The sequence below is a fragment of the Phacochoerus africanus genome, chromosome 1 (genome assembly GCF_016906955.1).
Source record: "Phacochoerus africanus isolate WHEZ1 chromosome 1, ROS_Pafr_v1, whole genome shotgun sequence".
Taxonomy (NCBI): domain Eukaryota; kingdom Metazoa; phylum Chordata; class Mammalia; order Artiodactyla; family Suidae; genus Phacochoerus; species Phacochoerus africanus.
The window spans coordinates 237,226,443-237,249,636 of record NC_062544.1 but is presented as its reverse complement, the minus strand read 5'-3'; the positions used below and the strand labels follow the sequence as shown (position 1 = coordinate 237,249,636).

The following is a 23,194-nucleotide window of genomic DNA, read 5'->3' as shown; positions in this document are numbered from 1 at the left end:
TTATAAAGCTATTCATTATTATTTTGTAAAATGCAGAAGATTTGAAATAATGCAAGTGTACATAAATGGGACACTGGTTAAATAAATCTCGCACATGTGCATGATGGAATAGTATACAGCTGTGAACAAAGACTGAGGGGGCTCTCTAAATAGTGGTATGGAAAGATCTCTAAGCTGCATAGCTAAATTTACAAAAGGAAAGGTACAAGTCAACATATGTGGTGTGCTATCATTTGTTTAAGAAGGGAGGAGCATTGAGAACGTATTGCTCCTGCTTCTATTTGCACATGCCCTTTGAGGAGGCACTAACATGCAAGATCACCTTGGGCAGGTTTGCATGTGAATGGGGCATGGAAAGATAAGTAGAGAAACTTTTTGCTATATGTATTTTGTACTGTTTGGATTTTTGAACTGTATGGAAGTATATAGTTCCTTTAAAAATTCACAGTAAAATTATAATCAGAAACTGACCTGTTTAAATTTCATGATACAGGTCACTCATATATCTGTTGAGTTAGCTTGTTCTCTTATTAAATATCCAACATGACATGATTTCGTTAGCTCTTGATGTAATAGGATACTCTTAATACTGCAGAAATTAATTTACAAATCACAGTGGGTTGGTGATTTCCGGTAATATCGTTTTCGCATTGTCTAAAATATAGCTGTGATAAAGATCCTCAGACCACCATCATTGAAAACGGCAGAAGCCAGCGGGGCCGCTTTTCCTTTGAAGTGTTCCGATTTGTGAAACACAAGAATCAGAAAATGTCCACCGTTTTCCTGCACTGTGTTACCAAGCTCTGCAGAGCTGATGACTGCCCCTTCCTTATGCCAGTATGTTTTTAGCAATTTTATTTTTTACTATTGACTTGATCTAAACTGAAGATTATCAACTATTAGGGACTAATTTCTACATAGAAAGTGGATATGCATCAGGTGAGGAAGGATTTTTTCATTAATCTAGTAAAGATTTTTTGAATGCCTACTTTGAGCTAAGCATTATACTGGGGATACAGAGAAACGTGCATGAGGTCTGAATTCACTTAATTTATCCTTTAGGTACTGGAGATAGTCAGGGAAGTTTCAGAAATAAGACAAAAATGTTATGGTGCAAAGGCAGACATGCATATGGGTTGTAGTAAGAGGCATTATTTACCATTGTGAGGGAAATGAAACAGGAGGGGTTAGGAGGTTCAGTGGAAGAGATGTGACTTTGAAGACAGATGAACCCCAAAGGGAGAAAATCAAGAGTGTGACAGATACTCCATACCAAAGGATGGTCAAAGTCACAGACACATGAAATGGAATAACAAGTCCTTCAGCAGGGCTATGGAGCAAAGTAGAGGATGACGGAATGACAGGAAAACCTGGGGAGGGGAAGACTGGTGCTAGAAATGTAGATGGAGCCAGATGACTTGGGAAAGCTGTGAAAGGTATGGATCTGAATTCTATACAGCTGCCACTAAAATATAAACCCATTTATTCCTGAAGAAAAAAAAAATCTATTTCTGACAGACCCCCTTAGGGTCATATCAGTATTAACCTGAGAAAAATGCAGTCACATTATTTGATTTGTAATAGCTTTAATATGTTTAGGCATATGCTCAAATTCATGCATTTCTTCACAATAATCGACTGCTTTAGTCCTAACTAGCTATATCAGATGGGATTAAATGGAGAGTCCTCATTTCCTTGGCTCTGTGCTGACCAACATTTCAGGAAAAGATTTATTAAAAGCTTGAGAAAAATAAAAGTAGAAATGTTTGATAAACACAGCTCTTTTTCAAGAGATCCACTGAGCTATGTAAATTAATGAGGCAAGGCACAATTACCACAGGAGGAAATAAGAAATGCGGCCCAAGCCAGGATAAGAAACACTGTAGCAGTTATAAGCAAAGTAATTAAATAAATGCACAGAAGTAAATGAATAAAATTAAACATGTAATATCTCTTCCAAAAGAATCTGCTTTCCAAATGGCCATAAAGAAATAATTTTGTGCTGGTGTGGAATTTCATTTGTTTCCATTATTGCCTTAGATTTGTGGCCACAGAGAAAGGCGGGATTCCAGGAGAAGGGCCACTTGGAGCCCCCAGAGCACTTCTGGAAACGCCGTCCTCTCGGCGGGTCCCATCATTACTCGGAGTGGTAAGAGAGCACCTCCTTTTGTGTGTAATAATAGATGGTTCCAAAATGGCTTGTTTCTGGGCTTCTAAGGGGAACTTAAGGTGGTTCCTAAAGAGTACTAATTAACTGTGAGACAAGATCAACTGCTAGACAACTTTAATTTCACGGTGGTTTCCTGTTTATTCAACTTTATACAAAGGGCGATACTGTCTTTACCTCATTCCTCTAAACACACACACACACACACACACACGCACACGCACAAGTATATGGTGCTAGATATGTTACATTTGCCCTTCTGGGTCCACTCGGTCCTTCCCTGGCCCCTCTCTGAGCTTGAAGTGTGGTCTATGTGAACTCCTTGCACTGGCTGCCTTGCTGGTTAGTTTCTGGTTGGGCTTGGCCAATAGGTGGCACTGTCAGAAGACAGGCCTTAAATTCACACAGCTCCAGCCAGACAGCTCTCTCCTTTTATAACTACTCTCTCAGAGTTCTGGAAACCCTCCCTTAAACCCAGAGTCCAGGTAACTTGAATTTCTCTTGTGAATTCCCTCCATCTTTATAAATAGTCCTATTAAATCTCCTTAAATTGCCAGTTTGAATACCATTTGCTTCCTCGCAGGATCCTGAATAGCAAGTGAATACCCAGACCAGTGCACTCATTCATGGTCATGAATCTAAAGAATACAACTGCTTATACACATACATTCTCATGTATGCTAATATTTGTGCATGCATTGTCATACCTGTACACACACACTCTCCAAAGGGATGATGCTTTAGGAGGGTGAACCCAGAGACATTCAGAATCAGTTGGATAAAACAGACATCTGTGTTATAAACAATACACACTGAAGTCTGAAAGACTGCTTCTAGTTCCAGCTTTTGTTCTAATAAGCTGTGGACTTGGGATTTTATTTCACTTCTCTGGGAAAATGTTTCTTCATTTTTAAAATAAAGGGTTTGAAAAAGTGGCCTTTCAGATTCTAACTCTACAGTTTTAAATTTTTCTAAGGAGAAAAGCAGAATTCTGATTTGGATTATATGCTAATAATTTTCCCCTATTTTATATTAGCCATAGGCTATCATTATGTTGATTATCTTTACCTTTTCTCCCACATCTCCTGTCCCATAATGAAAAGAAACTTTTGCCTAAAAGAGGCAATTAAGCAAAAACTAGTTTGGGGCCTAAAAAATCCAGACAATTGCATTAATGATTCACTCATTCTTTGTTTAGACATAATAGTATTTATTTAAAAAAAGACCTAATAGGCTTCTTAAATAATGCAGGAATTTATTGAACATAAAATTTCAAAATTAGTCTATTCTCCCTGAGGGTTTGGTATGCTTTGAATGGTTTGAGAATGACTAGTTTGTGGTTTGTCAAAGGCCAATTTTTATCTATCCCTAGCTGTCAGAAGTAGCTCAAAGAATTAATCTGCCTGGAAACTCAGCTTTTGTTGCCAGTAATTAGGAATGTTTTTGGATAGGCACCGTAAAAAGCATTCTCATTTCTATGGAGCATATCTGGAGTCAGTTTGCTGTAAGCAAGGAACCTTGAAAGTGTCATCTCTCTAAACATGTTGGGTAGATGATGTTCCTCCTTCTTAACTTTCTTCTTACCTAGACCAAATTAAATTTAAATATTACAAATTTGAAGTAATTTGCTAGTGTAAGATAATTTTAAGACAGACCCAAATTACTGAGACCCCCAAAATCCCAGTAAAGATTACTACGTATACCCTTCTAATCTTACCATAGCTAACCAGCTATCCAGAGGTTTAACCCACACCATGTCTTGTCATCCAAAATATCTATGCTGAAACCTCAAAGAGTTAATGTCTTTAATAACAGTGCCTCTGATATCATGCCTGAATTTCTTCCTTTATTTATTTCCCAGTTGCTTTGTATCTTTATCATCTTGGTCTTCCGCTAGCAAAGCCTCCAAAGGATGTTTACATCTTCAGATTCCTATCATTCTTCTCTCACTCTCTGTGGATTGATTTCTTGCAATTTTGATAAATAGCAGCAGGATGGTCCTGATTTCTGGGTCTCATGGTGGCTTCAGTGCCTAGAGGACCATGTATAACAATGTTTACATTATAACATTGAAATACCCAGCAAAATTTTTTATATTAAATTCCATATAAACACAACTCAGAAATCAAGCTAAATCCATCCATAGGCAAATTCTATTTTTTTAAGATTTTTATTTTTTCTATAATGGTTGATTTACAATGTTCTATCAATTTCTGCTATACAGCAAAATGACCCAGTGCACTCTCTCTCTTTGTCTCTTTCCACATATATGTGTGTGTGTGTGTGTGTGTGTGTGTATATATATATATATACATATATATATATACATATATGTGTATATACATTGTTTTTCTAGCATTATCCTCCATCATGTTCTATCACAAGTGACTAGATGTAGTTCCCTGTGCTATAGAGCAAGATATTGCTTATCTACTCCATATGCAATAGTTTACATCTACTAATCCCCAAATCCCAGTCCATCCCACTCCCTCCCTCTCCCTCTTGGCAACCAAAAGTCTGTTCTCCAAGTCTATGAGTTAATTTATTTTCTGTAGATAGCTTAATTTGTGCCATTTATTAGATTCCAGATATAAGTGATATCATATGGTATTTGTCTTTCTCTTTATGACTTACTTCACTTAATATGGAGTCTCTAGTTCCATCCATGTTGCTGCAAATGGCATTATTTTGTTCTTTTTTTATGGCTGAGTATTATTCCATTGTGTATATGTACGGCATCTTCTTAATCCATTCATATGTCAATGGATATTTAGGTTGTTTCCATGTCTTGGCTATTGTAAATAGTGCTGCAATAAACATAATGATGCATGTATCTTTTTCAATGAAATTTTTGTCCAGATATATGGCCAGGAGTGGGATTGCTGAGTTATATAATAGTTCTATATTTAGTTTTCTGAGGTACTTCCATACTGTTTTCCATAGTGGTTTTACCAGTTTACATTCCCACCAACAGTGGAGGCAGGTACCCTTTTCTCCACATCCTCTCTGGCATTTATTTGTTGACTTATTAATGATGACCATTCTGACTGGTGTGAGGTTGTGTTTCATAATAGTTTTGATTTGCATTTCTCTAGTAATTAGTGATGTTGAATATTCTTTCATGTGCCCATTGGTCATTTGTATATCTTCTTTAGAGAAATGTCAATCCAGGTCTTCTGCCCCTTTTTCAATTGGGTTTTTAGGTTTTTTGCTACTCAGTTATATAAGTTGTTTCAGACAATATTACAAAGCTACAGTAATCAAGATAGTGTGGTACTGCTACCAAAATAGACATACAGACCAATGGAACAGAGTAGAGAACCCAGAAATTAACCCAGACACATATGGTCAATTAATCTTCAACAAAGGAGACAAGAATATAAAATGGGAAAAATGTGGCTTCTTCAGCAAGTGATGCTGGGAAAACTGCATGTAAATCAATGAAACCAGAACACATCCTCACACCATGCACAAAAATAATCTCAAAATGGATTAAAAACTTAATCATAAAACAGACACCATCAAACTCAGAAGAGAATATAGGCAAAACATTCTCTGATATCATCCATACAAATGTTTTCTTAGGTGGTCTCCCAAGGCAACGGAAATAAAAACAAAAATAAAAACTAGTGGGACCTAATCAAACTGACAAGCTTTTGCACAGCAAAGGAAACCATAAAAAAAAAAAAACCAAAAAGATGACCTACTGATCAGGAGAAAATAGTTTCAAATGATGCAACTGACAAGGGTTTATTCTCTAAAATATACAACACAGGCAAATTCTGTATAAATTTAATGTCCATCTTGAAGACTGGGGCTACCTTCTACCCTTGGTTTCTCTTTATTTTTACCTTAGTTCAGCTTGAATTTATCTCTGCAGTTCCTGTGACTGATTTTCATTGACAAGTCCAATTTTAGGCTTGATTTGCTCTCTTTAAAGCTCTCCAACACGTGGAATTCTTGCCCTGTTTACTCATTGAACCACTCCTTCCCCTAGACATCTGGTTTGGGTCAAGTTTAATAAGCTGTTAAACCTCATAACTTATGTTTTGTTTTGTTTCACTCTAGTGAAATAAAATCCATTCTGGTTATTTTTAGCCAAAATTGTTAATACTTATATTAATTGATTTAGGAAAATAATCATATCCTTAAAATTGAAAATCCTGAAAATTCATTAGGTGTTCTTATTTTAAGCTCTGAGGTGTTAAAACCATTTGTTAGGTAAATGCTTATCATTGGGTACAATTCTGTAAGTTTGAAGGCATAATCACTGGAAAATAGTACTACCTAATTTTTTTTTTCTTTATAAATTCCTATGGAGAAGTTCAAGCCAAACCTTTTCCCAATTAGTATAACTGAATTCTATGGGTAGCTAATTATTCTTTCTAGCACATTTATTTACAGGGGATAACTGCTCTTCTAGGAACTGGGAGTGTAATAGAGAAAGGGCCACAACGTTTGTCCTCGGTGATCTTAGAGTTCAAAAGTAGAGATAGACTATTAATGGCCATAACACAGTGGAGAGTAAAAAGTTCTGAGGTTCTCAACTTGAAATATGTGTCTCATTTCACTATGTAGGTAATAAAAGACTTAAAAAATAGTTTGCTTGTGCTGAGAAAAGAAAAATACTCACTTTGCAAATATCTTTGCATTGATGTTCTCTTTTTCCATTTATTTCAGCTACTTAGAGAAAAGCAGAGAATGGCAATATATCTGTCACTTCTGACTTTCAGACAGTATTGCTACTATCACTTTTCTCCTATGGGTCCTCAGCTATCTTTATGTTTCTTAGAGTTCACCAAGTTTAGAATTCCAGTCTGTTCAAATTCCAGGAGGTGTCTTTTAGCATATATGTATATAAGACCAACTCAGTGAGAGAAAAACAGAAGTGAATGGTGACAAAATGCTCATGGGAAAATCTACCCCTTTCTAGACAGTGCTTTGATTGCCTTTGAATGTCGATGATCCTAAAACTGCAGGATATCAGGAACAGCAGAAAACAGATAACAGATAAAGTTATTCTCCTTACTATTATTCGCTATCAAATATAATACCAAAGAGCATTCAAACATTATATGCTCTGCTTTCAGTTATCTGCCAAAGATAGGATGCTTTCAGTTTGTTTGTTTTTGTTTTAGGGCCTCACTTGCAGGAGGTTCCCAGGCTAGGGGTCAAATCAGAGCTGCTGCTACCAGCCTACACTTCAACCCTGGATCATTAACCCACTGAGTGAGGCCAGGGATCGAACCCATATCCTCAAGGCTACTAGTTGGGTTCATTACCTCTGAGCCACAATAGGAATTCTAGGATGCTCTCTGTTTTTTAGAGTCCTGCACTTGCAGCTGGTATGGCTTTTGGCATTTTTGTCCCCACATACAGATTTTGTCCACAGCCAAGTCCTTGTGGGTGACGGCCAGGATATTGTTCTTACAGAGGTGTTGGTGGTAATATAAGAGAGAAGGGGATATTCTGATTTTGTTTATTAACGTGATATTGCAGGAAATAGTCTGTATACCCAGTCATGGAACTTTTACTTAATTTGGGATAAGGAGGCAGCTTTCTATTCTTTAATAGGATTTTTTTTTTAAAAAGCGAATAAATGTGATTTCTAAACAAAGAATAACTTTAGAAAGGCATTTGAGAGCATCATATATCCTCCTCCATGTTCCAGTGGGCAGTTTGTTTTGGGAATTTTTTGATGAATTCATCACAATGGATGCATCTCAGTTATTTCCATTCTATATAAAATGATGTTGGTTGGAGGTTAGGATTTTCCCAAGGATGTCCTATAAGGAAAATTTATGGTTTTCCTTTTGTATTATAGTAAAGAATTCTAAAGAATTCTATGAATGGGCACTTTTTTTTTTTGACATTGTAATTCAGGATCAAATAGCAGAACCATCATTTCTGCCAAAACTCATATGTCTGAAAAGAAATGTCATCAGATGTCTTATAAATATCTCACCAGGTTCTCACATCAATTGTTTTAAATACTAATCCTGGGAGTTTTGTAGCTTGAGATATTCATCTCTTTTATTAAAAAAATGTTTCCCATACATGGCTAGTTTATATTATTTTAGAAAAAGGACTCTGAAACTGAGCTTTTATATAAGCATAGGTCTACTTTATCAAAGTTTCTTCATCTGTAAAATGGGGGTAGTGATAATATACAAAGTATATGGCAATTATGAGAATTAAATGTGATAACATATGAAACAGCACTTTGTAAACTGTGTGGCAGTACACACACATTAATTGTAATAATATTTATACTCCAGAATCAGTCAAATGCATTTTATGGTTCAAATAAACCCTCACACACATATAAACACCCACATACTTAAACACAAATATAAAATCCACTCATTGCATAAGCTCAAGGGTGAATTTGCTATGTGATGCCAAAATGGCTAACAAAAATTGGGAAACCAAGTGAATTGAATTTATTATGTATGCAAAGGAAAAGTGAAAAATCAACTGCTTCAGTCTTTTACTTAACAGATGCAAATAAACTACAGCTCAAGCTCCAGAGTCATGTTTTCCTCTCATTTAGTTATTAAGTGTGAATTTATCTTCTTGGAACTTAAAATGTTGTTTTTGCAGATTATGATGGGCAAATTGGCATCACTTAAAATAGACTGGCACTAAATAATGAATATTTCTCTATAACAGAATAACAAATGGCAGGTTATAGGGCTCTGAAAAATGTAATAGCTATTAACAATTACTGCCCCCACTAACCTGATTGGAGAGAGAATGATGAAGCAAAATTGGCAGGAAAGAATGCAGCACAGTATGCTTTGTGATTATATTTGTGTGCCCAGGGTAGTGGCAGGGTGTGGGCTTGGGGGAATGGATAAATGATGAAATCTCAGACGAATGGAACAGGAAATAGGAAAGCGGATGGTTTAGGGGGACTTTCATTATTGCCCTCCCCAGGAAGCTTGTGGATGAAGGTGAAAGGACATGTAGGTAAAAAGTATTATAGAATTATAATAAATATAGGTAAATATTTACAATATTGATTTTCTTTTCCTTTCTCGCACTCTAGATGAGACTCCAACCAACAATTCACAGCTTGGTAAGACAATTAACATGTCTTGAAAGTGAAAGAAAACTTTAAATGTTTAAATGTTTAGAAAATGTTAAGTATTTTTTCAGGATTAGTCACAAAACTGTATTCATTGAAATGCAATGAGCTCCGGTTTTACACGTTTTTTTACATTTTAAATAACAGTTTGTGGAGGATTTCTGAACTCCTATGCAAACTGTTGGTCAATTTTTATAGCATTTTGTGGATGATTTTTTTGGGGGGGGTGATGCCCAGAGTATGCCAGGCCTCCAAATCATATAATCCTTTGGGTGTTGAAATTATAGTCAAATAAGTGGTACATCATCTTCTCTGCAAGATACTGATAACATGCTTTGCAGATATAAACTGGGACAAGCTGAGATAAACTCTGACATTGAACCTGTCTACTATGTGTGTTTATTACTTGCAGGTTCTCCAAATGAACCTCCTTTCCAGTTAAATGCTGTCACCAGTGCACTGATATCAGGAATGGTCATTCTGGGAGTCATGAGCTTTTCGCTTCTCACGTGCTCACTGGTCCTTCTGCACAGGAAGGTGCCCACCAGCTTGGTGTTGAATGGGGTACAAAACCCAGTCTTTGACTGACTGTAACAGGTCCCTGCTCTCTGGAGAAAGCTTCACTGACTCCGCTGTGTGACTGTGGTCAGTGCTCTGTCTACATTGAATGCCAGTCAACATTTTATATTTGTAGGTTTGATAGATTTCACAGTGTAGCTTGTCAGCATGACAATAGTGAAAGAATTCTGATAATATTGCTCTTGTCACATATCTGTGGTCAGCCCGATTTGGATGGCACCTATGGGTACACTAACAATAAGCTAACAATATTCAGGACTTAGATCTTACAGGATCAGTTATGATTTCATTTTATTTCATTTTCCTTTTGATGATTGGTTTTAGAGATAAAAGGTAGCCATAGAAAAAAATTAATTTGTTGCATTTTACCTGCTAAGCATTAAAACCCATTGTGATGGCACTTAGATTTGCATGTGTGGTCCTGATATGAAAGTTGCTTTTAGTTTAATTCCAGATAATTGTAGCTTGGAGATATGGTTTAATTGGACTGGCCAATTTGGACACCTGAGATTTAATTTCTGATTCTATGACCTTCTGTGTTTTGGACTGATTTCCATGTCTGATGACATTCATTTAACAACAACAACAACAAAAAGCAAAACCAAAAAACCAAGTAAACTCTTGGGAAATGTATAATGTATCCTAACCCGGAGGAGCACCCGTTTGTGTGGCACACTGTAAAAATACTCAGTAAACTCCAAAGGGTACTAAGTGACCCCAGATCATTATTCATTTGATAGAAGTGGCTGTGATTAGTTTTCTCCTTCTGACTCAAGTGAGAACATCAGCACATGTTCACTCTGCTCTGAGGTAAACCAGTCAGCTGCTGTTGCAGCTGTGTTTCCAATAGTGTAAAAACTGCAAAGATTATTCTTAATTCAAGAACCATTATGTGAGAAAACAAACAGTGGTTGTGGGAAGACATTATCCCTACATACAAGCATAATGTTCCTATGTAGTTTTTTTTTTTTTTTTTTTTTTTTTAGCAACCTAAGTTCCTGACCCCACCCCCGTCACTCCCAGAACAAAGGTGGAACAGGCTAAATGTGTTTTGCAGAACTTTGCTGGAGTCCCCATGAAAAAAAAATAAAAAAATATTGCTTTTATTTCAGATTTCTGATGCAGACAAAGTATATAGTTTGGAGGAGGTCTAATTTTTCAGGTGTTTTCTTGAAGGTCTCATGATTGCCATGGGACAAACAGTATTTTCCTCTAATAGTAAACTGCAAGAAACATTTATTCTGTATCAGTTTTGAAAAAAAATTAAAAAGCTAATGTTTAAGCAGCCTATATTCTTACAAAAAATCAACTTTCCCTTTTTCACTCTATCCACACAATGGAACAGATAAAGCAATTCAATGACAAACACCAGAACTTAGCATGTGTAGCTACTAGAAGTGCTATTTTTAACTATAAAAACTGCTATACAGACTAATTTCTATTCAACATTTGTGACCTAGTATTCTGGGCTTAATTTTACTATACTACATGCAAATCACTCTGTGATTTTAGATTTGTTTCAAATGAAGTGCCTGTGCTCTGATGTTAATAATTAAATCAATCATCAAATCAAAAAACACCTTTTCTCCAATTTGGCTGAATAGTTCAGAAGAAACTATTTGTATTACAATAATTAGCTATATAATTGCTTCGGCTTTCTCTTTTAAGGTATACACACAATCAGAAGGAAATCAGATCTGAAAAATCTCTGGATAACACCTTTACTGTAACAAGGTCTAACACGCAGAAAGCCAGTCTCGGAGTTCCTGTCATGGCTCAGTGGAAACAAACCTGAGTAGTATTCATTAGGATGGGGATTTGATGCCTGGCCTTGCTCAGTGGGTTAAGGATCTGGCGTTGCCTTGAGCTATGGTGTAGGTAGCGGATGTGGCTCAGATCTGTCATTGCTGTGATATAGGCCAGCAGCTGCAGCTCCAATTCAGCCCCTAGCCTGGGAACTTCCATATGCTACAGGTGTGGCCCTAAGGAAAAAAAAAAAAAAAAAAAAGCCAACCTCCTCTTCCTTGTGTTACTTCACATTTTGAAGTGACCATTCTGAATTTTATTTGCATTGGCAAACTATATCTGTGTTAAAGGAAAAATCCTACAGAAAAAAATATAGACCCTGCTATTTATATGATCCTCTCTGTACATGGATAGTATTGACATATTCTGGTAAATGAATTTCAAAAACTTTAAGTGAATTGCTATTGATCTGAGAATTAAATCCTATGAATAGGACATTATATCATTGAAACCAGTTTGTCAGTTTGATTTTTGTGCTTTGGAGATAGCTACTGTTTCAGCTGTTGACTTGTGAAATTCTGTATACCATTTTATAAAACTGAATAATGGACATATCATTTTGAAAGCAACTTAAATCTAATTATTTTTTTATTACTCTTACATCATAAATTGGATATCCAAAGCTGTAATGAGACAAACCAGGTTGCCCTATATATCTTTGTTCTTATAAACCTGCAGTTATATGTAGTAATCAGTTATACTAAATGTCCAGTTGTGATAGTATGAAAACCTTACAAAATATGTGCAAATGTTCCTTCAGTTTTAATACCTCAAACTGTTTTTTTGCACTTCAGGGGTAAGGTCTGATGACATGTAAAAGATGATTGTTTAATAAAATAACTGTAAATGAATATCTTTAAAACAGAGACTTTTTTGTTTTTGTTTGGGCTTTGGCTTTAAGATATATCTCCATCCTACTCTCAACCATCTATTCCTATTTTCACAAACATTAAGAAAGATTAGAACTTAAGCTGCCTTGGAGTTCTCTTGTGGCTCAGTGGGATAAGGATCTGGCATTGTCATTGCAGTGGCTCAGGTTGCTGCTGTGGCTTGGGTTTTATTTCTGGCCAGGGAACTTCTGAATGCTGTGGATATGGCAATAAACAAATAAATGAATAAATAAATAAAGTCAAATAAAATGAGGCATAGTTTGAAGATTCCCAGCACACTTAAAAAGAGAGAACTGTAACAGGATGGAGAGCCTTCTGTCAAGACTGGGGGGGCTATTAAGCTAGCACACATTTGCCTTCATTTTCTATTTATAGGAAAAATAGCAAGTTGACCATAGATCAATTGCTTTTGGAAATGAACTTCCTCAATTATTTACAAGAAGAGAGATATTTAATCTAAAACAATCCATATTTATAATTTAGAAAAAAATATGCTTGGGTAGTAAACAAAACAAATACCAGCATTAGCTGGTGTATTAGGGTTCTCCAGAGAAAAAGAACTAATAGGATGTGTATACACACACACACACACACACACACACACACAGACACACACACACACACGCAGAAGAGATTTGTTTTATGGGATTGGCTTCCGTGATTAGGGAGGCTGACAAGTCCCCAGATCTGCAGTGGGCAAATTGGACACCCAGGAGAGCTGGTGAGGTATTTCCAGTCTGAAAGCCAGAGGGCTCAGGAACCCAGAATAACCACTGTTTCATTTTTTGTCCAAAGGAGGGAATAAACCAGTGTCCCAGTTAGAAAAGTAGTGAGGCAGGAGGAATTCCCTCTTATTTAGGAAGGGTTTGGCTTTTTGCTCTATTCAGATTTCAACGGATTGAATAGGGTCCACTCACATTAGGGAGGACAATCTGCTTTACTTATTTATTAAAACATTAGATTTCTTCCAGAAACACCCCACAGACATACTTAGAATAATGTTTGACCAAATATTTAGACAAATGGTGGCCCAGTCAGGTTGACACGAAATGACCCATCATAGCTGAGAAACTTGCAAACACACCACCCATATGTATCACACCTCTATTATTAAATTTTTTTTTCATTTTTATTTTTTCTGTTATATCTGGTTTACAGTGTTCTGTCAATTTTATACTACACAGCAAGGTGACCCAGCCACACATACATGTATATATTATTTTTTCTCACATAATCATGCTCCATCAGAAGTGACCAGACATAGTTCCTAGTGCTGTACAGCAAGATCCATTGCTTATCCACTCCAACGGCAATAGTTTGCATGTATTAACCCCAAATGCCCAGTCCATCCCACTCCCTCCCCACCACCTTGTCAATCACAAGTCTGTTCTCCATGTCCATGATTTTCTCCTCTGTGGAAAGGTTCAAATGCTCCATATATTAGATTCCAGATATAACTGATATCATATGGTATTTGTCCATTTCTTTCTGACTTACTTCACCCAGTATGAGCGTCTCTAGGTCCATACATGTTGCTGCAAATGGCATTATTTTGTTCTTTTTTATGACTGAGTAGTATTCCATTGTGTATGTATATCATGACTTCAATTTTTTTATTACTCAAATGAATTTATCACATCTGTAGTTGTATAATGAGCATGACAATCCAATTTCACAGGATTTCCATCCTATAACCAAAGCACATCCCGCCACCCTCCAAACTGTCTCCTCCAGAGGCCATAAGTTTTTCAATGTCTGTGAGTCAGAATCTGTTCTGCAAAGAAGTTCTGTCTGTCCTTTTTACAGACCCCACATGTAAGTGATAGCATTTGATGTTGGTGTCTCATTGTATGGCTGACTTCACTTAGCATGGTAATTTCTAGGTCCATCCATGTGGCTAAAAATGCCAATATTTCGTTCCTTTTAGAGGCTGAGTAATATTCCATTGCGTATATGTACCACCTCTTCTTGATCCACTCCTCTGTCAATGGACAGTTAGGTTGTTTCCATGTCTTGGCTATTGAAAATAGTGCTGCAATGAACATTGGAGTACATGTGTCTTTGCGAGTCGTGGTTTTCTCTAGATAGATGCCCAGGAGTGGGATTGCTGGATCAAATAGTAGTTCTATGTTTAGTTTTCTGAGGGATCTCCATACTGTTTTCCACAGTGGTTGCACCAACTTACATTCCCACCAACAGTGTGCTAGGGTTCCTTTTTCTCCACCCTCCACCCTCTCCAGCACTTATTGTTTGTAGACTTTTTGATGCTGGCCATTCTGGCTGGTGTAAGGTGGTACCTCATAGTGGCTTTGATGTGCGTTTCTCTAATAATGAGTGATGTTGAACATCTTTGGTCATTTGTATGTCTTCTTTGGAGAACTGTCTGTTTAGATCTCCTGCCCATTTTTTGATGGGGTCGTTTGTTTTTTTGGTATGGAGCTGCAAAAGGTGTTTATAAATTTTGGAGATGAATCCCTTGTCAGTCGATTCACTTGCAAAGATTTTCTCCCATTCTGTGGGTTGTCTTTTCATTTTGTTTAGGGTTTCCTTTGCTGTGCAGAAACCTTTAAGTTTGATTAGGTCCCATTTGTTTATTTTTGTTTTTATTGTCAATACTCTGAGAGGTGGATCTGAGAAGATGTTGCTGTGGTTTGTGTCAGAGAGTGTTTGGCCTATGTTTTCTTCTAAGAGTTTGATAGTGTCTGGTCTTCTATCTAGGTCTTTAATCCATTTGGAGTTGATTTTTGTGTATGGTGTTAGGGAGTGTTCTCATTTCATTCTTTTCCATGTGGCTGTTGCGTTTTCCCAGCACCACTTATTGAATAGGCTGTCTTTTCTCCCATTGTATATTCTTACATACTTTGTCATAGATGAGTTGGCTGTAGGTGCACGAGTTTAATTCTGGGCTTTCTATGCTGTTCCACTGATCAATATTTCTGTCTTTGTACCAGTGCCATATGGTTTTGATGATTGTTGCTTTGTTGTATCTTCTGACGTCCAGGAGCCTGATTCCTCCAGCTCCATTTTTCTTTTTCAGGATGTCTTTGGCTATTCTGGGTCTTTTGTGCTTCCAAACAAACTTTGGACTATTTTGATCGAGTTCTGTGAAGAATGTCCTTGGTAGTTTGATAGGGATTGCATTGAATCTGTAGATTGCCTTGGGTAGTATAGTCATTTTGATAATACTGACTCTTCCAATGCAAGGGCATGATATGTCTTTCCATCTATTTGTGTCATCTTTGATTTCTTTCATCAGTGTCTTATAGTTTTCAGAATACAGGTCTTTTGTCTCTTTATGTAGGTATAGGTCTTTTGTATTCCTAGGTATTTTATTCTTTTGGATGTGATGTTAAGCAGGATTGCTTCCCTACTTTCTCTTTCTGATTTTTCATTGTTAGTATGTTTTGTATCCTGTGACTTTGCCAAATTCATTGATAAACTCTAACAGTTTTCTGATAGAGTCTTTAGGATTCTTAGGTACAGTATCATGTCAGCTGCTTTCCAATTTGGATTCCTTTTATCTCTTTTACTTCTCTGATTGCTGTGGCTAGGACTTCCAGAACTATGTTGAAGAGTAGTGGTGAGAGTGGACAGCCTTGTCTTGTTCCTGATCTCAGTGGGAATTCTTTCAGCTTTTCACCATTGAGAATGATGTTTGCTGTGGGTTTGTCATATATGGCCTTTGTTATGTTGAGGTAGGTTCCTGCTTTGCCCACTTTCTGAAGGGTTTTTATCAGAAATGGGTGTTGGATTTTGTCAAAGGCTTTTTCTGTGTCTGTTGAGAGGATCATATGGTTTTTATTCTTCAGTTTGTTAATGTGGTATATCACACTGATGGGTTTGCAGGTATTGAAGAACTCTTGCATCCCTGGGATAAATCCCACTTGACCATGATTGACAATCCTTTTAATGTATTGTTGGTTGCAGTTTGCTAGTATTTTGTTTAGAATTTTTGCATCTATGTTCATCAGTGAAATTTTCCTGTAGTTTTCTTTTTTTGTGGTATCTTTGTCTGGTTTTGGTATTAGGGTGATTGCGTCCTCATAGAATGTGTTTGGGAATGTCTCTTCCTCTGCAATTTTTTGAAATAGTTTCAGAAGGATAGGTGTTAGCTCTTCTCTAAATGTTTAATAGAATTCACCTGTGAAGCCATCTGGTCCTGGGCTTTTGTTTGTTGGAAGTTTTTTAATCACATTTTGAATTTCAGTTCTTTCATTCATCTTTTCTATTCCATCTTGGTTTAGTCTTGGAAGATTGTACCTTTCTAAGAATTTGTCCATTTCTTGTAGGTTTTCCATTTTTTTGGCATATAGTTGCATATAGTAATCTCTTTTGATCCTTTGTATTTCTGTGATGTTACTTCTCCTTTTTCTTTTCTAATTTTATTGATTTGAGTCCTTCCTCTTTTTTGCTTGATAGGTCTGGCTAGGGGTTTCTCAATTTTGTTGATCTTTTCAAAGAACCAGCTTTTTGTTTCATTGATCTTTTTTATGGTTTTCTTTGTTTCTAGTTCATTGATTTCTGCTCTGATCTTTGTGATTTCTTTCCTTTTACTACCTTTAAGTCTTGTCTGTTCTTCTCTCTTGAGCTGCTTTAGATGTAAAGTTTATCACCCGCAATTTTTTTTCTCATATTTCACTGCCTAAAACTCAGTAACATTAGTCAAAACACCAGCAAGGATGTTTAGAGAATGTACTGTGGGTCCATGTGCTCAGCATCACCAGGGGACCTGAGAAACCTGTTACTCAAATGATGTCATCATTAACTCACAGCTTTAACATATTAGATACATTGATTCATGTACAAAGATGTTTATCACTGTATAACTTTATATAAATAATATTTTTATTAGATTCCATTTAAATGTTCCTAAATACGGAATTCTTAGTTGTATTATGGTACTTTTCTGGGTATAATAATATGTAAATACTGAAATCAGTTATTAAAAAACTTTTACCCAGATGGAAAATGCTTATGCTATAATAAGAAAAGAAAAAAAGCAAAATATAGAACTGTGTATATAGTATGAGATCACACAAAAAAAGAGAGGAAGGAAATTGATAGAAAGTTTAATTATAGTAAGTTTGGAAAAGTAATTCATCTTGATAATAGTCTTTTTTTAAGAATAATTTTTATTCTTTCCATTATAGTTGGTTTACAGTGTTCTGTCAATTTTCTATAGTTCCCTGTTCGATACAGCAAATATTAGTCTTCTTATACTGCCACTTTCTGGTATGTATTCTTTCTTTTTCTTCTTTTTTTTTTTTGTTGAGAAAATTTTCAGAAAATTTAAACCAGAAAGGAATTTTAGTGGTCCGGTAATTTGGAAATTGAGGTAAGTGTTTTGTCTATATTATTGAGATAGTTGCATCAATTTTCAACTTTATTTCATCTACTGGAAAAAAAAAAACTTTTCTGTACTTTATCTAATGAAGAGGAAGAAAACAAAAATCCAAACCTTTGAGAGACAGTGAAAATGCAACTGCTCTATTTATTCCTAAATGATTCTAACATATTATTTGACATGCTAATGATTGCAGTGCACTTCAGATTATACAATGACAGACACTAAGCAGATCTGAGGGAACCCTGGATTCTACTGACAGCAATGAATGGGCTGTCTGACCCATATTCTTCACTTGTGCATTTGTTTTTCCCATATCTCTAGCATTCGTTATGGTTCACACTGAAGCTGAGTTTATGCTCTGGGAAATAGTTGAAAAGCATCATCATCTTCATTATGTCAACAATGAAAATTATATTTGCCCAAGCTCTCTGGAGTTGATGGCTGGGATGTTTGAAAACAACATCCAGACATGTTTCCTCTCACCCTGAGGGGAAAAAAAAATGCATGCCAACATTATTTTTTTTATTTTACTAATAATCTGTTTTCTCCTTGCCCTTTAGAGCCGAGAAAGGCTGCAAGTAATGAATGCAATTTGTACATAAAGTCAATTTCCAGAGTAAGTATAATGGCACTGCCTGTCAATTCTCAGGAGAAATGGCATATGAAGCAGATACGGAAATTCTCCAGATTATCCCTTTAGTTGAACACCCTCATATTTTGAAGTAAACAAATAGTCATTTTCTGTGCATTTGCACCTTATGCCATCAGAACAGTGATAACTGCTTAACCTACTGTTCACATTCCTTCCATGACCCACTAAATATCCCCTGGAATATGTGGCCATGACTCCATTGTATATACAATTTGAAGGTACAAATTCCTGCAGGTCTGAGGAACAAGGCTGCAGCAGCTTTCTTATGTTAACTCACAAACTCTTTGTGTTAATTTCCTCAAAATGGCAACTGGTGAATGTAACTTTTTATGCACCCAGAGGGTTGGAAATAATGCCTTGAAGACTGTGTGGTTTTTCCTAAATTGTCAGTTGTGGAGTTCAAAGGAATCACATTTTGCCTCAGTTTAAAATCAACATTTTTCTTTCTTTAGATGGGATTAAGAGAGTAACAGAGCCAAGAAGAGCACATCAATGTGTATCTTTTGCTCTTCAGTTTAAATTACTTCCCTCAGTATCTAAACTGTGCTAACTAAATGGAAGGCAAGAAGCAAAGAATAATGTGCTGTTTTAAATGTAGATGGAAGATAAGATGTTGAGGCTAAGTTTTAAAACCACACTAAGATATATTCATTCCACTCTCACATTTAAATAATGCTCACATTAAATAATTGTACCAAAGGAACTGTCAAAATGAAACAGTCAGTTATAGCTTTCCTTAGCTGAGCTCTGACAACTATAGAAGTCTAAGGCTCACACTGAAGCTATGAAAATAATTTTTTAAAAAACTCATTTGCAAAACATGAGCAAAACCTTATTTCTGTCTGATATTGGCAGAAAAATGAACAAGTTCTACAATATTGATTAGGTGAAGCTTTCTAGATTATATTGATTATGCAGGGCTAGCCTGAGGAATTGAAACCATGTAGGACAAAATTGAGTTTTGTGGACCTAGGCATGAATTGCAAAGGTGTAGGCATTATTGTTTTTAACCTTTATATTAGATACCATCTTTATCTGTGCTTTCTATGCTCAGGGAAAATGTGGAACTGACTATGAAATGCATAAACTCTGAAAATTGGCCCTTAGAGCTTCCTGGGGTCCTTGCTTGAAGTCAGGGGATTGAGCTCTTTGCTTGTAAAGCACATTCCCCAGAGTTGACATCATAGTATGGCCATTATTGGTCTGGAGTAAGGAGAAATAAATTGGTAACTTGCAATAACTCTAGAACCCTCATATTTATGTATGGTTCTCTGACCCTCCCTGTCATTTTTACCTGGTAACTTGTTGGAAATACAACTTCTCAGACTCCAGTCTAGATCTATTCAGTCAGGAGCTCTAGGGGTGGAGCCCCGTACTTTCTAATTATTAAGCCCTCTGGTTGATTTTGCCTCATACTGGTTGGAGAAGCACTGCTCTGCAATAAGATTGAGGCAATTCCAGAATGCTGAAAAGAGATCATCTTAGACATGTAGCATCATTTGCATGCCCTCAAAGGGAAAGAGGTAACCATCCTACCTAGTGTCTAGAGCTGGAAATGTACCTCTATTATGGAATCAGTCTATTCTCTTCTGTACAGTGTTTTCACCTAAATGGTTACACTTAATCGCCATTTATGAACATCAGGGCTGATTCAGCTGACCTGGCTGTGTAGGAGTGTATGTTCTCCTTCATTTCTCTTTGTGTATAATCTATGCTTAATGTTTTATATGCTTAGTAAGAGGGGATGGCTATTCCAGACTGAGGAAGTCTGTTATTCTGTCAAAGACATCCATGTCCCTCAATTCCTCTGAACCATATTCCTTAAGGACTTGATATTACCAAGAGAGTGCTTCAGGACATGGGGAATTTGTATTGCCTAGATTGTATAGATTTTGTCTCTGGAAATATTCTATAATAGAAAAACTGTGCTTTGAAATCAGACAGACCTGATTTATGTCAAGTTCTGTCACTTGTTAGCTGTAAGCCTTTGAGGAAGTCGTTGAGTTTCTTTGAACTTCAGCTTCTTTATCTAAGAACTGAAGATTCTTATACTGACTTTTCAGGTTAATTTGAGGTCTAGCTATAATCTACATAAAGGCCTGGCACTTGGTATGTATTAGACCTCCCACTTTTCCTTATTTCCCCTTACTATTGCACCTACTCTTTGGCATGATTATGATTTCTGACTTTATTTGTTTCTACATAGGATGGTGGGAGATTAAGGGCATAGTTTGTAGGTCAGCATACCTGAGTCTGAGTCCTAGCTCTGGAACCCAGCCTGTGTTTTCCTCATGTATACTCACCATCACTAGTTGTTCTGTGGAATAAATGAGTAGAAGGTTCTTCTCAAATTACTGACACAACTTAATTAATGTTAGCATGCCATTAATGTGAGCTATTACCATCATCTTCATTCCTTAGCCCTGCTGTGACTTCACTTTTCTTTTTTATCCTGCTTGTACCCTAAAATAGTACCTTTGTGGAAAAAAATCATCTATTCACTCATTCATTCAGCAAATATTTTTTGAGGATCTACAATGTGAAAGGAATTGAGCACAGATAGATCTTCCTCTTAAGTTTTTTGAAGACAGATTTACACTCACCACTTCTCCAAATTAGTTTCCTAATCTGTAAAATAGGGCTAATAATAATTCTTTATATATCCATATTAGACTGTTGTAAATAAAATAAGGTAGTGAATGTGATTCCAAAAACTGAAATGAAAAGCTTCGTCTTCACACATATAATCAAACCACAAATACCTCCCCAGATAGCATAGCATCAAGGTAGAGGCCTAGGGCTCCTGTTCCTTCTTTCCAAACACACCTCCCAGTTTCCTATTTGTATTTTCTTCAGCAGCCTTATGCTCTTAGTAGGATGGATCATGTCTAAGTCTGTCCAAGGTTTGATTTCAAATTTTAGATGGTTGGCCTCTTCCAGGGGAACTAGTGCAGGCAAGTTCCTAACCATGCTTACTTTCATCTTGTTTCTCTTATACTATAATCTTCTGGGTAGTCTCAGACATTTTCAGCTTGAATCATTTGGTTCAAGACAGGGAATATTTTGAAGAGAAAAAGTCATTTCAAACTTCCCTAGACAGCAGTCTAAGAGACCCAGGCCATTCATATCAAAATTTCTAAGAAGGCAAGCAAAAATATTAAATGTTTAATCTTTATTGTAGCTAGCATATTAAGTAGTTTTAATTTATAGTATAGTGCAATTTTATTTATGTGCAGCATGCAGCCTTTATAGGGTAGAGTGCCCTCTTCTATAGTCGTACATTTAGGATATTTATGCTCATTTTATTGGAGTCTGAACATAATTTTAGTATTAAATACTTGGAAGAAATTTATGCTTGTTTTTACGACATTGTTGGCCTAAGCTAGCCTTCCTTTTATGCCAAGTTTCTTGCCAAGAACACAGCTCTCCATTTCAGTACTGTTTTTATGAGAAAAATACGTAAGGATACTGTCTTTCATGAACATCTGCTTGTCTATAGTGTCAATAAAGCTAATGGATGGAGACCTAGGTTTTCTTCTTTCGGTTGGAACTTTTTCCTCCTTGTGCTTCCCTTTTGGAATGATGATTTCCCTTCAGGTTATGTGATTATGAAATGTGGTGGTAGAGCCTTTTACTATGAATGAAGCTCTTGCTTTGTTGAGATACAAAATTCACAGGTAATTAAATCTCTTAAAAAGTGCAAGTATGTGTGTGAGGATGGAGGTGCATTTAATGTATAAATGCATTACAACCAAAAAAGAATTGTGAATTAAAAAACAACTCCAGTTTCAAAAGAAAGATTTTGAAATAGAAAATGAAAGATTCAATCCATATCTGTCTTTTATTGTTGGTACTTTATCTAGGTGTATTTTAATTCACAGCCTTGTTCAGAGATCTGGATTTTATTTGGCCAGTGAAGCCTAAAGACCTCCTCCTGGTCATCTGGAATGAGATGATATCTGGCAGAGGCAGCTGCAGTGCATCATATCTTCAACAACACTGAACATCTGGTGGTTGGGAACTAAGTAAGTTGTAACCAGGGCCTTAGGTAACATGCAAGGCAGTAGGAACCAGTGGTATGTTAGAAAAAATGTTGAACAAAAAGTCAGGAGACCTACTAACTTTAGCAAATCTCTCTCTCAACTTCCATTAGATTCCTTATCATTGTGCTTTATTAATTTCCTATAAGAAATGCAGTCAGCATTTCTTCTACTTCATGTATCCAACCACTTTAATATATTAACATTTTAGCAAAAATTCTATAATTACATGTAGAAACATATGCATTGCAACTTTAAGTTTTCTGTGCTTGGAGAGAGGATAACTATTAAGCCTAACCATGAAGACTTAGAGTAAGCTAGCAATAAATGTAATTTGATATTTTAAAATTGCATCTTCAGACTTTATATAATAAGCTATACATGCTAGAATAATCAGATCTCATAAACAGCAAACACCTAATCATCTTTTGTTTGTCATTTAAAGCTTTTAATTTTATGCCAGTTGTTGTCATTATGTATTATAAGATGCAAATCCTCCCAGCCATCTTTTTATACTAATGAAAAGTCATATAAATTTAGAAACTATTTCATTTCATCCATGCAATGTTCATTTTAATCCAGAGTAAGCAAACATTTCACATGCACACAGTGAATCTCTTATA

The 23,194-nt window shown here is 36.2% G+C and overlaps 1 protein-coding gene across 1 annotated transcript in view; it reads left to right on the top strand.

Annotated features, from left to right (window-relative positions):
* Positions 1-9,923, top strand: part of ZPLD1 (zona pellucida like domain containing 1) — a 41,638-nt gene extending 31,715 nt beyond the window's left edge. Inside the window, exons 7-10 of the mRNA XM_047755818.1 lie at positions 666-837; positions 2,041-2,149; positions 9,219-9,248; positions 9,670-9,923. Coding sequence (XP_047611774.1) covers positions 666-837; positions 2,041-2,149; positions 9,219-9,248; positions 9,670-9,845 — 487 coding nt within the window. The 3' untranslated portion in view covers positions 9,846-9,923. The remainder of the gene's footprint in view (positions 1-665; positions 838-2,040; positions 2,150-9,218; positions 9,249-9,669) is intronic.
* The last annotated feature ends 13,271 nt before the right edge of the window (positions 9,924-23,194 follow it).